This window comes from Odontesthes bonariensis, chromosome 15, assembly GCF_027942865.1.
Source record: "Odontesthes bonariensis isolate fOdoBon6 chromosome 15, fOdoBon6.hap1, whole genome shotgun sequence".
Taxonomy (NCBI): domain Eukaryota; kingdom Metazoa; phylum Chordata; class Actinopteri; order Atheriniformes; family Atherinopsidae; genus Odontesthes; species Odontesthes bonariensis.
In genome coordinates this window covers 759,290-778,165 of record NC_134520.1, presented here as the reverse complement: position 1 = coordinate 778,165, position 18,876 = coordinate 759,290, and the positions used below count along the sequence as shown (strand labels likewise).

The window sequence follows — 18,876 nt, the reverse complement described above, 5'->3', positions numbered from 1 at the left end:
GCAACTGGTTCCACAGAGAGGGGCCTGATAACTGAAGGCTCTGCCTCCCAAACTGGCAGCTGGTTCCACAGAGAGGGGCCTGATAACTGAATGCTCTGCCTCCCAAACTGGCAGCTGGTTCCACAGAGAGGGGCCTGATAACTGAAGGCTCTGCCTCCCAAACTGGCAGCTGGTTCCACAAGAGAGGGGCCTGATAACTGAAGGCTCTGCCTCCCAAACTGGCAGCTGGGTCCACAAAAGAGGGGCCTGATAACTGAAGGCTCTTTCTCTCAAACTGGCAGCTGGTTCCAAAAGAGAGGGGCCTGACAACTGAAGGCTCTGCCTCCCAAACTGGCAGCTGGTTCAACAGAGAGGGGCCTGATAACTGAAGGCTCTGCCTCCCAAACTGGCAGCTTATTCCACAAGAGAGGGGCCTGATAACTGAAGGCTCTGCCTCCCAAACTGGCAGCTGGGTCCACAAAAGAGGGGCCTGATAACTGAAGGCTCTGCCTCCCAAACTGGCAGCTGGTTCCACAGAGAGGGGCCTGATAACTGAAGGCTCTGCCTCCCAAACTGGCAGCTGGTTCCACAGAGAGGGGCCTGATAACTGAAGGATCTTTCTCTCAAACTGGCAGCTGGTTCCAAAAGAGAGGGGCCTGACAACTGAAGGCTCTGCCTCCCAAACTGGCAGCAGGTTCCAAAAGAGAGGGGCCTGATAACTGAAGGCTCTGCCTCCCAAACTGGCAGCTGGTTCCACAAGAGAGGGGCCTGATAACCGAAGGCTCTGCCTCCCAAACTGGCAGCTGGTTCCACAGAGAGGGGCCTGATAACCGAAGGCTCTGCCTCCCAAACTGGCAGCTGGTTCCACAAGAGAGGGGCCTGATAACTGAAGGCTCTGCCTCCCATACTGGCAGCTGGTTCCACAGAGAGGGCCCTGATAACTGAAGGCTCTGCCTCCCAAACTGGCAGCTGGTTCCACAGAGAGGGGCCTGATAACTGAAGGCTCTGCCTCCCAAACTGGCAGCTGGTTCAACAGAGAGGGGCCTGATAACTGAAGGCTCTGCCTCCCAAACTGGCAGCTGGTTCCACAGAGAGGGGCCTGATAACTGAAGGCTCTGCCTCCCAAACTGGCAGCTGGTTCCACAGAGAGTGGCCTGATAACTGAAGGCTCTCCCTCCCAAACTGGCAGCTGGTTCCACAGAGAGGGGCCTGATAACTGAAGGCTCTGCCTCCCAAACTGGCAGCTGGTTCCACAGAGAGGGGCCTGATAACTGAAGGATCTTTCTCTCAAACTGGCAGCTGGTTCCAAAAGAGAGGGGCCTGACAACTGAAGGCTCTGTCTCCCAAACTGGCAGCAGGTTCCAAAAGAGAGGGGCCTGATATCTGAAGGCTCTGCCTCCCAAACTAGCAGCTGGTTCCACAGAGAGGGGCCTGAAAACTGAAGGCTCTGCCTCCCAAACTGGCAGCTGGTTCCACAGAGAGGGGCCTGATAACTGAAGGCTCTGCCTCCCAAACTGGCAGCTGGTTCCACAGAGAGTGGCCTGATAACTGAAGGCTCTGCCTCCCAAACTGGCAGCTGGTTCCACAGAGAGGGGCCTGATAACTGAAGGCTCTGCCTCCCAAACTGGCAGCTGGTTCCACAGAGAGGGGCCTGATAACTGAAGGATCTTTCTCTCAAACTGGCAGCTGGTTCCAAAAGAGAGGGGCCTGACAACTGAAGGCTCTGCCTCCCAAACTGGCAGCAGGTTCCAAAAGAGAGGGGCCTGATAACTGAAGGCTCTGCCTCCCAAACTGGCAGCTGGTTCCACAGAGAGGGGCCTGATAACTGAAGGCTCTGCCTCCCAAACTGGCAGCTGGTTCCACAAGAGAGGGGCCTGATAACCGAAGGCTCTGCCTCCCAAACTGGCAGCTGGTTCCACAGAGAGGGGCCTGATAACCGAAGGCTCTGCCTCCCAAACTGGCAGCTGGTTCCACAAGAGAGGGGCCTGATAACTGAAGGCTCTGCCTCCCATACTGGCAGCTGGTTCCACAGAGAGGGCCCTGATAACTGAAGGCTCTGCCTCCCAAACTGGCAGCTGGTTCCACAGAGAGGGGCCTGATAACTGAAGGCTCTGCCTCCCAAACTGGCAGCTGGTTCAACAGAGAGGGGCCTGATAACTGAAGGCTCTGCCTCCCAAACTGGCAGCTGGTTCCACAGAGAGGGGCCTGATAACTGAAGGCTCTGCCTCCCAAACTGGCAGCTGGTTCCACAGAGAGTGGCCTGATAACTGAAGGCTCTGCCTCCCAAACTGGCAGCTGGTTCCACAGAGAGGGGCCTGATAACTGAAGGCTCTGCCTCCCAAACTGGCAGCTGGTTCAACAGAGAGGGGCCTGATAACTGAAGGCTCTGCCTCCCAAACTGGCAGCTGGTTCCACAGAGAGGGGCCTGATAACTGAAGGCTCTGCCTCCCATTCTACTTTTAGAAACTCTGGGAACCTCAAGTAAACCTGCAGTTTGGGAACGAAGTGCTCTGTTAGGAAAATATCTTACAATGAGATCTTTAAGATAAGATGGAGCTCGGTCATTAAGAGCTTTATATGTAAGGAGAAGAATCTTAAATTCTATTCTGAATTTAACAGGGAGCCAATGAAGAGAAGCCAAAACTTGAGAAATATGATCTCTGCTGTTAGTTCTCATCAGAACTCTGGCTGCAGCATTTTGGATCAGCTGGAGGCTTTTCAGAGAATATGTGGGACAGTCCAATAATAAAGAATTACAGTAGTCCAATCTTGAAGTAACAAATGCATGGAGCAGTTTTTCTGCATCACTCTGAGACAAGATGTTCCTGATTTTAACAATATTACGAAGATGAAAGAAGGCAGTCCTAGAAACCTGTTTTATATGCGAGTCAAATGATAAGTTCTGGTCAAAATTAACTCCAAGGTTCCTCACTGTAGAACTAGAGCCAAGGAAATACCATCTAGAGTAACTATATAGCTAGACAATTTCTCCCTGAAGCGCTCAGGTCCAAAGATAACGACTTCAGTTTTGTCTGAATTTAGAAGCAGACAGTTCTGAGTCATCCAGGTCTTTATGTCTTTAAGACATGCTTGTAGTCTGACCAACCTATTGGGTTCATCTGGTTTTATAGATAAGTACAGCTGAGTATCATCAGCATAGCAATGGAAATTTATGCCATGCTGTCTAATAATGTTACCTAATGGAAGCATGTATAAAGTGAAAAGAATCGGTCCAAGCACAGAACCCTGAGGAACTCCATGACTTACTCTGGTGTGTGAGGAAGATTCTTCATTTACAAGAACAAACTGAAATCTATCAGATAAATATGACTTAAACCAGCCTAATGCAGTTCCTTTAATCCCAATAACATGTTCAAGTCTGTGTAATAAGATACTGTAATCGACCGTATCAAATGCAGCACTGAGATCCAACAGGACAAGCACAGACACAAGTCCGCTATCAGAGGCTAAGAGGAGATCATTGGTAACTTTCAGCAGTGCAGTTTCTGTGCTATGATGCACTCTGAATCCTGACTGAAACTCTTCAAACAGATTATTTCTGTGTAAGTGATCACAAAGCTGAGCTGCAACTATTTTTTCAAGAACTTTAGACATAAAAGGGAGATTGGATATAGGTCTATAATGAGCCAACACTTCTGAATCAAGAGTAGGTTTTTTTAAGTAAAGGTTTAATTACAGCAACCTTAAAAGTCTGAGGTACATATCCTGTCAACAAAGACAGATTGATCAAATCCAATATGGAAGTGTCAATTAATGGGAAAACCTCCTTGAACAGTCTGGTTGGGATTGGGTCTAAAACACAAGTTGATGGTTTAGAAGAGACTATTGCTGTTGTTAGTTCAGAGAGATCAACTGGACAGAAGCCGTCTGAATATAAATCAGGTTCTAAAGATACTTCTAAAGCTGCTGTACTTGATGATACATCACTGATAATAGTGGGAAGGACTCCATCAATCTTCTCTCTGATAGAAACAATTTTATTAATAAAAAAGCTCATGAAATCATCACTGCTGAGAGTTAAAGGAATACCTGGCTCAGCAGAGCTCGGACTCTTAGTCAGACTGGCTACAGTGCTGAAGAGAAACCTGGGATTGTTCTTATTCTCTTCTATCAATGATGAATTAAAGTTAGACACAGGGGAAAAGTACTGAACACACTTTATTTAATACTTTGTAGAAAAGCCTTCATTGGTATTTACAGCTTCTGGACGCCTCCTGTGTGGAGAGACCAGTCGCCTGCATTGCTAAGGAGTGATTCTGGCCCTTTCTTCCACACAAACTGTCTTCAAATCTTGCATTTTCCAGGGCCCTCTTTTATGAACTCTGGTCTTCAGTTCTCTCCATAGATTCTCAATTGGATTTAAGTCGGGTGATTGACTGGGCCATTCTAGCAACTTGATTTTCTTTCTTTGAAACCAATTAATTGTTTCCTTGGCCTCGTGATCGGGATCAGTGTCTTGCTCTTGGATAATAAGAAGCCTTTATAGGCCAGTTTATCACTCTAACTTTATCACTTAGAACTAAACCAGCTGATATAAATTATCACTGATAGGGGGCCGGGTTTTCTCTCTCAATATTGACAGATTTCAGGTAATTTCCTGGCTTTCTATGCCTTTTTGCACCTTGTTATCTTCATGTGCTCAATACTTTTTCCCTGCATCATTTTACGTTATTACACATAACTCAATATATGGACTCAAATGTTTAGATGTCTTTGTATGAATGGAATACATGACTTGATATTGACATGTGGTGAAAATATTGGGTCAGTAGACCCATTAGAAATACCTTTACTGAAAAAATGTTGATGTGTCAAATACTTCTTCTCCCCTGTGGAGTTGTCTTCCACAGTCCCTGGATGAAGGCTCTCAGGGTGCTGTTGTTGGTGTGGAGCTCATAGGATTCTGGTATCCATATGTACAGTATAAAGTTGTTGACTTTATCATCATAGTAACACTGCAGTTCTTGGTTATGAACTTTCCACAGCAGTTCTCAGTGTTATGGCTGCTGCAAAGCCTTGGTGTTAGTTTTATGCGAGGCTTGTACTGTTGTTTGCTGCATGCAAACTGGAGAAAGCTAAATTCAATGTTTTACGGATTATTTCGCCTTCCTGTTTAATTTGGGTCCAGCAAAAAAACTCAGTTATACATATCCAGCAAAGTCAGGAAGGATCTGCGGACCAGGAATCCAACTGCATATTCAAATGACTTATCTGCAATAACTTGAAAGTTAAAATTGTGTCAAATAATGTATCTGAATTTTTTCCTCTTTTTTTCTTTAGGCGATACCACTCCTAAGTGTGCCTATTATGCAGGAGACAAAGCAAAACACTAAGAGTGCACCAGCACCAAATTTCAACAGCATTTCCTCAGCTATTACAGAAACTTGTCAGACACCAATGTATAATGAATCTGTGCAGATGTTTCGAGACACAAGCCAAAAATTAATGGAGGCTGACAACACCTACAGGCTTTCAAGAGAATCATATAACCATGGCACTGACATTCTTTCATTTAGCAGGCAAACTCATAGTTTGCATCACACAAATGATCTTTATGAGGACATTGCCCTTCCTGATGCTTTCCTCAGTGATTACTACTCACAGGTAATATGTTGCGGTTTATTGCTGCCACATGTTTATATATCCAACTATGCTGAGAGTGTATTCTCATTAATATTTTCTCTGTTTCTTTGTCCCAAACAGAAAGCTGTTTGTGCTGTACCAGTGACAGACAGTTTGTTGGAATATGAATTTGAGGGCCAGGGCTCCTGTGCTGGCTCAGTGAGCTGCTGCAGCCTTTTGGAGTCTGACAATGACCTGGAATTCCTCACTGACCTTGAGTCAAAGTTCAAAACTCTGGCTGAGATTTGTTGCCCTACTATATCAACACCTAAATCCACCTTGACACATAAAGCAACAGGTGCAGTCAAAACCACAGCTGATATCATTGGACCTGTTTTTAAGCCCAATTTTGAGCATGTTGTTGAGACAAAGCATGTTGAGATGAAGACGGAGAAAGTTGTATCGTCTGCTAACAGCGTTACATCGTCTGTCAGCACAGTAAGCCCCACCTCACCATCCATGACAGTTCCTCAATCAAAGATTACTAATATCAGTCATTCTAACATTAGGGATTCTGCTAAACTGCCTTACCCAACTCAGACTGTTGTGCTACTACAGCAGCCCATTTACTACTCAGCCAACCCTTTACTGCAACCCATGCACTATGCAGTTAAACCGAATCCACAGAACGTGATTCTGCGAGATGATGGGTCCCATGGAATGAATTTTCCAGGTTTGTTTCAAATCAATGGTACTCAGAGTCAATCTGGACTTGTAATCAATGGTACTCAGAGTCAATCTGGACTTGTAATCAATGGTTCTCAGCGTCAATCTGGACTTTTAATCAATGGAAGCCAAAGCTCTGTTTCAGGGCTTGTTATCCAAGGCTCTAAAAGTCCTGCTAGCCCCACAAGTCCTTTCAGACCCACTGGGTTGCTACAAGATACCCCAGCTCTGTCTCAGGGCTCCATTCCTGTGGAAGGCTGGAAAATATTGGGGTCAAATCTTGTTGGTAATTATACGTTACTTATGGATAAGAGTTGTCCAGGTGAGGCAGACGAGTTAGACCCAGGTTCATCTCAAGGCATTTTGCCTAGAGATGCTACCCTGGTAAAAAGGGTTGCTCCCCCTCAGAGGGTGTTAGGCTTAGCAGCCCAAGTGACTGTCTGCAGTAGCCTGTTTGATCATGCTTTTAAAAGGGACATTGTTACACTGAAAAGACATTTGGGGCAAATATGTTTTGGGGAGATATGGGATATGAGTTTAGGGTCCTTCACCATTTTGAAATTCCTGAATAGAATATGGATGGCATATAAGGTGGCAGGGACTCCAGGCCACAGACAGGCGGGAAGTTGGTCAATTGAGATAGATCAGATCAGCATAAACTATAACCAAGAAATAAATTCATTTAAGAAAGCAAATGACGCCAGTTGTATTATAATAGCATTTAGGAAAAATTTGGAAAAGGAATTCAATCTCATTAAAATTTTGAGAAAAAATATAAATAAGTTAAATCCAATAAGTTTAAATATCTTTATTTAAGATGGCCTGTCCTAAATGGATTGTTAAAAAAAAAAACAGAAATTGCAGAAAGTGCTGTGTTAGCTTTTTTGAGAGCTTAAATTAAGACATTTAAAATCAATGGGGTCATTTTTTTGTTATTTTTTTTTCCTCTGAAATTTGCTCATTTAGTACCAAAAAGCACCCAACTCCAACGACATTTAAAATCAGCATTAACATTTCTTTGTAACAAAGCCAAGTTAATAAAATAAAGCAAGCAGAATGATTAAAACCAAGGAGCTATCCCAACATGTCATGGAGATAGATTACAGTTGGATTATGCCAATTATCAAAAACTTAAAATATTCCTTAGAATATGATCATTATTAACTGGAATGACTATGGCACCACCATAAACCTGCCAAGTGGGGGAAGGCTACCAAAAGCCACTGACCAGAAAAGAAGGGATTTAATCAGAGTGGAAACAAAAAGACCAAGGAAGCTGCAAACTTCACAGCAAAGAATGTAGTGTCTGTCCACAGGACCACTTTAAGCCATAGACTAGAGATTGTCTTTGTGGCAAATTCTTGAAGAAAATCTGTTTCAGTTTTGCAGAGAATGCAGAGGATAACTATTCAAAATGCCAATGACACCAAGCATAGCATACTATGTAAAGGGCACTTGAGTAGTTTCCAGAGAAAAAGTCTTGGAATGGCGTTGTAGACCTTTGTCATACAGAAAATGTGGTATGACAAAAATATTGTAGTACCCCTACTAAACCCTGAACACATCCAGCTTGAGGAAGCTAAGCTTTTGTTTTGGAGAATGTGCAAAAATCCCAGTGTCTCGAGGTGGCACAAAGAAGCTGTAACTGTTGCAAAACTTGTCTCTGCAATAGTGAGATTATCAATTTAAATAAAATCCCAAAACACTTCAATTCAAATTACAAATTGCAATTCAACAAAACAGGAAAAACTTAAAAGGTTGAATACTTTCACAAGTTAGTGGACAGGAGCTATGCGGGCGGGCGGACAGTCAATCAATCAATAACCGTGGCTATAAATAAGCAATTACTGAACAAAGATCAGAGCAGGCTGAGATCCTGTCAGCGCAGATACAGGCAGTGCAGGTTGTAGTGGGGGAAAAAAAGTGTGTCAACATCTCCACTGACCAAAGATGAAGACACTATGAGCTTAAGTTCTCAAATAGTTAACAGGATAACAACATTACTGACCAGGAGAAAAAAGGGAATTGGAGCTAAATATAAGCTTCCTCGATCAGGTGAAAAAGAGCCCAGAAGAGAAGATGCATCAGGACAAAGTTAAATTAGCTAAATTAGAGGGGATCAGCTCATTGCAAATGGCAATATATTGTGGAGAAGGTAGAGCATAAAGAAGCAGTATACGCCTAGGTATCCCAAATGGATGACAAGTGTCAAAAAGTTGATGAAGTAGAGGCAGAGTGGGATTTCTAGGTTGGAATAGCTCACAGCCGAAAAAAAGGGATAATGTGAAAGATACTCTTTTGATGTATCATCATCAATATATATCTGTAGAATGGGACAAAAGAGTCAAGAGTCAGATTTTCCAGTTCCAAAAAAAATCTTACGATTGACATATTCAGAGGAACTAAAAGCAACAATGGTGTCCACAGGCCGAATACCTCTGCAGACCCTTACCAGAGGGTGTATGTGAAACAAAGTGAATGAACCCAGAGCAATACATCTGTATTATTACAAATGCATTCCAACTTCAAACTTTCAGCCTGGTCTTTTTGCCACAATGAATTTAAAATATTCAGACACATTACCTTTCTTAATGTCTCAAATCATGTCTTTTGAATTCTAACAAAATCTCATTACTTACTCTGAACTGAAATGTAAAAATGCATCATCTGAATATGCCTATGTCTCATTGGTGGAACCTATCTTGGAATTTATCTGAACTTGCATGCGGACAAAAGTATATTAAAGTAATAATTGAGGTTTTTTGTAGTGTGGTTGAGGGAAGTACTTATAGATAGTTAGTGCCTAATCTGCAGCAGGTGGTGGTCAGAGCACTCTCTGTTTCCAAAAGCAGGGAGCAGTTTTCATGGGGGAGTGTTGAGGGTTTAATATCACCTTTTATTCTACATATTTATGCATTGTGCTTCTACAGAGTTGATGCACTCCTCTTTGAAGGGAACAAGCATTAACCCCACGGTGTGAAGGGTTAAAACAGGAAAGAGACTGAGTTGAGTGTTGAGAGAAACTGCTACAGGGGGAGTCGGAACAGGTGGGGTGAAGCCTGTGGTGGGACATTAGTGGAAACAGGGAGATAGGGAGGAGTTTCCCCACACAGGGAGAAGACATCTGAATGCAGCAGAGATGGAGTACCAGGCTGAGATCAGACCAAGGACCAATTAGGGATAGCCAAGTCTAAACCACGGCTCATCCCCAACTTTTGGACCAATAATATTGACATCATGTTTTGTATGGCGATATAAAGCTTATTTTGTGAAAGAGTGGTACCCTTTTCCTGATCAGACTACCTGGCAGAGAGAGGTCCACAGCACTGTGTAACTTGAGCCTTGAACCATTGAATAAATTCTGAACTACACTTAGAGTTTGTATTTCCTCTCTCAGACAAACGAACATGACAGGAGCCAAGCTAACAGGGACAAAAAGAGAGGCCATTTTCTCCATCGAAAACATCCCGAACCTAAAAAATGTCATTGCCCTTCAGCAAATGCTATATTCTAGATCTTTTTACAATCAGATTATTGTTTACACATCACTGTGTGCACAAGTTGTTTCAGACTTGTTGGACGTCAACTCCTCAGCTCAACTCAACTCAGCTTTATTTCTAAAGCCCTTTAACACAGCCGTGGCTGAAACAAAGTGCTGTACAGGAATAACAGCACGGAGTATAAGGCATAAAACAAAAGAACAATGTAAAAACAATAATAAATAATAAAACAATAACAGAAACAGAGTCTCATGCTGGGTTAAAAGCCAGGGAATAAAAAGATTGATTAAAGTGATAAAGGACCTTGGAGTGGACTCTACCCAGGACCTCATTTATGTGGCAGCAGAGGACCTTGCAGGAGCCTATTGAGATAAGGAAAGTCTTGGTCTGCATCCAATGTAAGTTCAAATGAAAGATTTTTTAAATCTACAGGTAATAACAGTCAACTATTCAGTTCCAAGCAGCTTTTATTACTCATTTTGAAGTAACACAACTGACTTATCAGAGTTATAATACAGTTATAATAAAGTACCTTTTGAACATTTTGAACACATTCAAAAATACTGTAATAATAATGATAACCGTGATCATTTTGGTCACAATAACCGTGATATGAAATTTTCATATCGTTACATCTCTAGTATTTACTGACAGGGATGTATTTTTGTTTGTTTCAGCTTTACAGTTGTCACACGGTGAGGTCAAGTTGGGTTTTTGTCTTGTCTCCATGTTTTGTCATTTCCTGTTTTACTTTAAAGAGTAACTCTCCTCTTATTTCAGGTCACTTGCCCTTCCTCATGTCTCACCTGTTGGAGTGTCTTCCCTGATTCCTGATTGTGTCCACCTGTTTTCCATTACCTCATGTGTCTTATAGTCTGCGTCTCCCTTTGTCTTGTGCCTGAATCATTACAATAGCTGATAAAGTACATGAAATGTTAAATACTAACCATGATGGAATTCATATTGGTTAAATGGATTATGTTTTTTTCTATTCCACAGTGGAATGCACGTAGTTTAATTGCAAATGGACAAGAATTCAAAAGAAATGTAAAGGAGTTACCAATTAAGCCAGATATCATTTGCAGAAACATGGTTAAAGCCACAATTAGAATTTGTCTTAAAAGGATATAATAATATAAGATATGACAGAGAGATTGACAGAGGAGGGGGATGTTTGACATTTATTAAAGAAGGAATATCATACAGCCCAATAAAGGTATCTGAAGGATATGAATGTGTTGTAACTGAGATAGTTAATAAAGAGGATAAAGGTAACTTGATAATTATCAATTATTATAACCCATGCAAAGTATTGACAAATGAACTAATGAAGAATATTTTAAGGAAAAGAGGTCATAGGGAAATATGGTGTAGTGATTTTAATGCCCATAATACGCTATGGGGAAGTCAAAATACCGACTCAAACGGTGTAATTATAGAAGAAATGATCAGTGATAGAATGCTGGTATGTTTAAATAATGGTTCTGGCACACGTATAAATATATATAGAAATGAAACATCATGTTTAGACTTAACTTTAGTGGATAGGATAGCTAATAGATGTGAATGGGAAGTGGACCATAATACAAGTATTGGTAGTGATCACTTTCCTATTTTATGCAAGATAGAAACAAATGTATATGTACAACCAAATTATATAAATCACAAATGGTGCTTTCAGAAAGCTGACTGGGATAAATATATGGAATGTTGCAATGATGAGATAAATGACTCATGCCCAAACTAGGACGAGACAATAGATAAAATGAATGAATCCTTAAGCATCATGATTTTAAGTGTAGCAAGTCAAAATATACCAATCAGTAAAAGCCAAAATAAGAGAAGAAAAGTACCATGGTGGAATGAAAAATGCACAGATGCGGTAACAGACAGAAATAAAGCATTTAAGAAACTGCGTAAAACTTTAACTATGGATAATCTAGTAGATTATCAAAGGAAAAAGGCTATAACAAGAAAGGTAATTAAAGAAACCAAGAAAGAAGCTTGGAGACAATTTTGCTCAACGATTGGAAGAGAAACGACTTTGGACAGGATGATGGTGAAGAAAATGACAGGTAAATATAAACCAGCTCAAATTCCAGTGTTAATTGATGGAGGAAATAAAGCTATATTAGATGCTGATAAAGCAAATATGTTGGGTGAAAGGTTTGCTGAAATTCATAAAGGAAATCACCTAGATGAAAGGTTCAAAAAGAGGAAAGAGAACATTTTGAGGGAAAATGGAAATATTTTAAGTGCCAAACAAGAGTCAAATAATATACTTGATGCAGAATTTACTATGTCAGAGCTTAAAATGGCCCTAAATACTACTGCATACTCATCACCAGGACCTGACAATTTATGCTATGCTATGTTTAGGAAGCTACCTGATGGATTATTGGTTAAGATTTAAGAGCTATTCAATAATGTATGGAAAAAGGGCAAATTACCAAAGATATGGAAAATGGCAAATATTTTTCCTTTCTCTAAGCCAGGAAAAGATCCAAGCAATCCAGGGAATTACAGGCCTATAGCATTGACGTCACATTTAGGAAAATTAATGGAGAAATTAATTGTGGCAAGATTAAATTATTTTTTTGGAGAAGAAATGTTTTCTTAAAAATTATCAAAGCGGATTCAGAAAGGGTAAATCTACGACAGATGCTTTGGTGAAGTTGTGTAATGAAGTGGAGAAAAACACTGATGATGAAGGAGATAATGGTGGCAGTGCTTTTGGATATAGAAAAGGCATATGATACTTTGTGGAGGGAAGGGCTACTGATTAAATTGGATAGAATGGGGATTAGAGGGAAAATGTATAATTTCATACTGGACTTTCTTTCACGACGTACTTTTAGAGTTAGAGTGGGCTCAGAACACTCTAAAGAATTTACAGTAGAGAGTGGAATCCCTCAAGGAAGTGTTATCAGTCCCATTTTATTTAATTTAATGATTAACGACATATTTATTAAATAAGGAAAAGGAAGTGAAGGAATATTATATGCAGATGATGCAGTAATATGGAAAAGAGGCAGAAATTTCCCATATATAATAACAATCATGCAAAAGAAAATCCAAATTTTGGAACAATGGGGAGTTGATTGGGGATTTAAATTTTCTATTGAAAAAACAAATGTTCTGTATTTTACAAGAAAGAAAATTACTGAAAACTACCAGATATTTATGTATAATCAAGCTCTGAAAAGAGTCATGAAATTTAAATATCTAGGAGTATGGATGGATGAAAAACTTACATGGAAAGATCATGTGCATCACATGGAAACTAAATGTAAAAGAGTCTTGAATTTGATGAGAATGATTACTGGACATAACTGGGGTGCAGATAAGCAGTCTTTAATTAATATTTATATTGCATTAATAAGATTGATCATAGATTATGGGAGTATAGTGTATAGCACAGCATGCAAATCTAATTTAGCAAAGTTGGACAGAATTCAGTTTAGAGCTCTAAGAATGGCCATAGGTGCTATTAAAACGACTCCAACAAGTGCTATTCTGGTAGAGACGGGGGAAGCCCCACTTGAATTAAGACATATTAAGCTGGCTTTAACATACAGGGTGCGATTGATGGGAGATAGTAATAACCCAGCAGCATCAGTACTAAATGATTGTTGGGAATATCAAACTAAGGCTAAAGGGTTTGGATGGAACATAAACAAAGTATCAGAGCAATATGACATCAAAGATTTAGAATTTAGTCCTACAACAGTTCTGAGTGAGGTTCCTCCCTGGATGCTACCAGTTCCAGAGGTTGATACAGAAATACTGAAAGAAAAGAGGAAATACCCTGATGATCAGAGTTTTGCATGGTTTAGTGAAAGATATTTATCCTCTTCATTTTATGGTTTTGTTAAAATTTTTACTGATGGATCAAAAGATCAAAATAGTCACTGTGGAATAGGAATTTACATTCCTGAATTTAAAAAAGGACTGAAATACAGATTAAATAATCACCTTTCAGTATATACAATAGAAATGACGGGCATAATAACAGCTGTAAGATGGATAGAAGAGATAAAACTGTTAGCATCCCTAATATGCTCAGATTCAATGGCTGTACTGCAGAGTTTTGAAAGTGGACAATCAGTCAGAGAAGACTTAATAATAGAAGCTAGACACATCTTATTAAGTATTAGAAGCCTAGGTTTAATGATTCAGTTTTGTTGGGTTCCAGCACATATTGGAATTAGAGGAAATGAAAAGGCAGACGGATTAGCCAAAAAGGCTCTAAAAAAAAAAGAAATAGAAATTAATGTTCTAATTGGGAAAGGAGAAGCGAAAGCTAAACTTAAGTCTGAAATGATAAAGAGATGGCAACAGGACTGGGACTCTGAACCAAAGGCTAGGCACTATTACAATATTCAGAAAAATATTAGAGGAAAAAGAATGAATATGCAAAATAGAAAAGAAGAAATAGTGTACTCAAGATTAAGAATGGGACAGACAAGATTGAATTCAACACTTAAAATATTAGGTAAAAGTGATGGTCTATGTACTGAATGCCTAACACAGGAAGATGTGGATCATGTTTTATTTAGGTGTAGGAGGTACAATGAGCAAAGAAAGATACGGCAAAACTTAGATGATCATATTGAGGATATTCTTGGGGAACAAGGAATGCAAAGAGACAGAATTACAGCATTATTTACCTTCCTAAAAGACACTGAATTAATGAAAAGAATTTAATATATATATATATATATTTATTTATTTTATTTTTTATTTTTATTTATTTTTTATTGTTTATTTGTTGGTTTTGTTTTGTTATTACTTATCATCTCTAGCTTTATTTTACCATAGTATCATTCTACACACTCCTGTACAGTAGGTGGCGGTATACAACAACCAAAAGATGTAATCTGCCAATAAACGAAAGAAGAAGAAGAAGAAGTCTTGTGCCTGAGTGTTTCGTCTTGTCGATCACCCGAGCCTGCCACAGTCACAGGAAATCTTGCCTCGTTTTCCAAGCCTCGATTCCTTGCCTCCTTGCGAGTGATTTTTTGTTTAGAAATTTTGGTAATCTAGTCTAAGTTTTCACAGCCATTTTTGATAGCCTCCTCTAGGAGTGATTTTTCGTTATAGATTACGTTTCAAGATTTTGTAGAGCCTCCGGTTTTGTAGGAGTGCATTTAGTTGTTTTTCCGCCTTAGGGAGTGATTTTTGGTTTATAGTTCTTAGTTTATTGCCCTCCTCATAGCAGAGTGAGTTTAAGTTGTTTTGTCCTCTTTTATTTCTTAAGTTTTATATAATAGATAGAAGTATATTTTCATAGCTGATTATTTTCATTACGTCGCATTGGTGGTTGGAATATTCTAATAAACTCTGCCAATTGGATTATCTGCATCTGAGTCCTCCTTTCAAGCCCAGGTCTGACAACAGTCTTCGAGGAGAGGATGATTCCTCCTGCCTATCAACCAGCCATTGTGAAGAGTGGAGCACTCTTGATGAATCAGGTTTTAGTGACTTAGAAGATTCAGGCTACGGCTACACGAAAACGTTTTTCACTGTAAACGATACTTTTGCTTATCGTTTGGCTGTCGCGGCCACACGGAGCCGGCGTTCCCACTACCCCAAAACGATAGTTTTGGAGAACGGGTTCCAGAGTGGGAAGATCTGAGAACGGCGTCGTTTCGTTTCCATTGTTACAGCCAAAACGGATTTGTTTACATCTGCGTCACAGCCACATGGCTAACGCAGTGACGTATACACATACGTCAGTGACCAGAACAAAAAGCGGCTTCTATTCAAAATCCGGAAGAAGAAGACAACACAACAAGGACAGACAGCGATCATCATGGACCCCACAACATTGATAGCAGCACTGCTGCAGACACTGCTAACTACAGCGGCGTTGTTGAAGGAACATTTACAGGTGATGCGCTGGTAGAAGTAGGGGCGTACACGCATGCGCATTGCTTCTTCTATTGTTCTGGTGTAACCGGTGGGGGTGGCTTACAGCGCACATAGAGGTGTGGCGTGTGTACTGCATCGTTTTCAGCAAGTGTGGCGTTTCCATGTGGACAGAGAAGCTTCCCTGTGTGGTCGCAATCATTTTCGTACCCGTTTTCAAAAAAACCCTCGTTTCGTTTTTGTGTAGCCGTAGCCTTAGCCTCTCAAAGGAACCCAGCTATAGCGGCCTCCTGGCTGCCTCAGCTGGAGTCGCTTTGACGGGAGTATCCAGTTAAGTTCTGACGCGCGTTCTTATTTCTCAGTGCTCAAATTTATTTTCTTTCGGGTCTCTTTACGTTACAGATCTTCTTGTTTTCTTCTCAAACTAAGCAAATAACTAAGTATACGAAATTAACACTGTTCAGCATGGTTACACGACACCTACACGGTCAAAAAACTGTTTCCCTTCCTACACCCGCCATCAGAAATCCAATTCATCACTGAGCCACCTGTGCTCCGGTTGGATAGGCGAGAGTAGGGAGGAGCAACCAATCAGAGCCCATTATAGCCCAAGCACCAGTGCCGCTCCCAAATGCATAGTACATTTACTAGATATTGCTAAATGAATAATTATCAATAAGCAGACATAAATCTAAATAACTAAATATGACCATAAAGTGAGGAAAATAGAAAATATAGAAAATGGCTCCAACATCCCGGCCCCTAATTGTCTACACTATCTGACAATTACAGTAATAAACATGGAGCCATCAAGTATAATTCAGGAGATTAAGGGTATACGTAGAGTCCATTAAGCATATATGCAAACTCATCATAGTCCATATCTGCAGGAAAATCAAAGTAATTTTTTTTTTCTTTTAAGGCAAGATTATCAAAAGGATATGTCCTTCAAAAGGTCGTCGTAGAAAGGCAAAAAACTCAAAATTGTAATGTTCAAAAGGCAGAAAAAACAAAAATGATCTTCAAAAAATATATAATCCTCAAAAAGGCAAAAATCTGAAAAACTTCAAAGAACAGACAGGTCAGGCCTCCAGAAGAAGGTACAGCTTTGTGATGGGTCTCTCTAGGACGTTGCTTGCTGTTCGTCTCTTGACCCGTCGGACGTGTCCTCTGCTGTCTGAGATGACCTCTGTTATTCTTCCCTTTGGCCATGAGTTTCGTGGTGATGTCTCATCCATGATTAAGACTATGTCACCTGGCTTGAGGTTCCTCTTCACCATGTGCCATTTCTGTCTTTCTTGCATTAGGGGAAGATACTCTTTGACCCAGCGCTTCCAGAACAGGTCAGCTAAGTACTGGACCTGTCTCCATCTTCTTTTAGCATAGCAGTCATCCTTTGGAAACACTCCTGGTGGCAGCAGGGGTTTTCCCTTTAGTTGGAGCAGATGGTTTGGTGTGAGAGGTTCTGGGTCACTCACATCGTTGGAAACTACAGTGATGGGTCGATCGTTCAGGATACTTTCTACTTCACAGAGAACCGTCTGCAGGCTCTCATCATCCAACACTTGCTGCCTAACGAGATGATGTACCACCATCCTGTACTCGGCAAGGGGCTGATGTACGTCACCATCGGGCCACCACAGGAACCGCAAGAAGTCCACGTCGGTGCTGTGAACTCTCACTTGGTGGAACATGCCCTCGATGTCAGCCATCATGCCACGTGCTCCTGTCTAAACCTGAGGATGACCCCCAGGAGAGTGTTGGTCAGGTCAGGGCCTTGGAGTAGCTGGAGGTTCAAGGAGTTACCCTGAAACGAGGCAGTGCAGTCAAACACCACTCTGATTGTTTTCTTTTTCTTATGGTACACTGTAGTGCTGGGCAGTATGACCAAAAATACATATCACGGTATTTTTTCACGGTATCACGGTATTTTTTTTTCATGCATAATCAGGTGTTCACAGCATTTTCTACAGATTGAGAACAGAATTACTGCAGTAGATTAATTTAGGATGGTCTATTTTACCGTCATAGAATAACGCCCCACAAAATGATGCTGTTTACATAGAAGTGCTTCTCATGATTCTAATGAAGTGAGGAATCAGAATGCAAACACAATTGCAGTCAAAATACAGAGCATTTACTGTGCAAATTTCAAACATCTTTTATGAAAATAAATACAAAAAAGTAGTGCAACTTGCAATAATTATATTTTTGCATCAATATGAGGTATTCACATTCAAATAAATGAGGTAGATTCACGTTCTAACTCTAGCAAACGCGTCTTGAAGTGACATTTGGCTCGACTTTTCTTTTGCGTGTTTAGAAGCGCAATACTGAAAAGGGTCCCGTCTCAAACAATGTCGCGCGACGCAGCGTTCCCCCCATTGTGTAATCAAATACACCAGTATGGCGGTATATTAAAAATTCATATCATAACGAAATTATAAACCGGTATTCGGTGTGAACCGGTATACCGCCCAGCAATAGTACACTGCATGATGTGGTATGTACCACACTCTGCCATCAGACCTGGACAGTTGACCATCTGGCACCTTCTCAGCATATCCATTGTCAAGCATGGCAACCATGAATGTGGTGTAGTCGGTGCGAAAGTTGTCATTCTTTTTGAGCTTTCTCTGTAGGGTAGCAGCTCGCAGCTCAGCGACGGGTTTATTATTTGGCATGACAGGATTCTCATCACGGAAAGGTTGCCTCATTTCGTAATGTCCGTCTTTCTTTGTGGTGAATTCATCTGCAATTTTTAGGAATCTCTTGTCCTCGAAAGAAAGCTCCGCCTGCTCTTGGCATGTTCTCTCTGGGAAGTCTTGATTGTACTGCTTGATGAGAAGCTCCTCCAATCTTGCCACGGAAATCCTGTTTGAGGAGACACATTGACGGCTATGTTCATCTGTAGGTGCACCACCATTCAACGGACCATTGATGAGCCATCCTAAGTGGGTCTTCACAACGTAAGGCCCATCCCCTTGGCTGTGTATGACACTCCAAGGCTCCAGTGCCCATGGGGCATTGGCTCCGATCAACAGACCGATATCTGCATTGATGGCGGGGAGTTGAACATCTTTCAAGTAAGGCCACCTTTGTATGTCCGTTTCTTTTGTAATGTTTCCGTGGCTAACTGGTATTCTGTCCTGTGTGAAAACTTCAGGCAGTTGTATGAAGTCAGACTCATTGCAGCTGCTGATCTCTAACCCTGTTA

The 18,876-nt window shown here is 41.0% G+C and overlaps 1 protein-coding gene across 1 annotated transcript in view; it reads left to right on the top strand.

Annotated features, from left to right (window-relative positions):
• The window catches only part of LOC142400021 (desmoglein-2.1-like), a 42,196-nt gene extending 32,567 nt beyond the window's left edge, over positions 1–9,629 (top strand). Inside the window, exons 13-14 of the mRNA XM_075484579.1 lie at positions 5,281–5,604; positions 5,704–9,629. Coding sequence (XP_075340694.1) covers positions 5,281–5,604; positions 5,704–7,104 — 1,725 coding nt within the window. The 3' untranslated portion in view covers positions 7,105–9,629. The remainder of the gene's footprint in view (positions 1–5,280; positions 5,605–5,703) is intronic.
• The last annotated feature ends 9,247 nt before the right edge of the window (positions 9,630–18,876 follow it).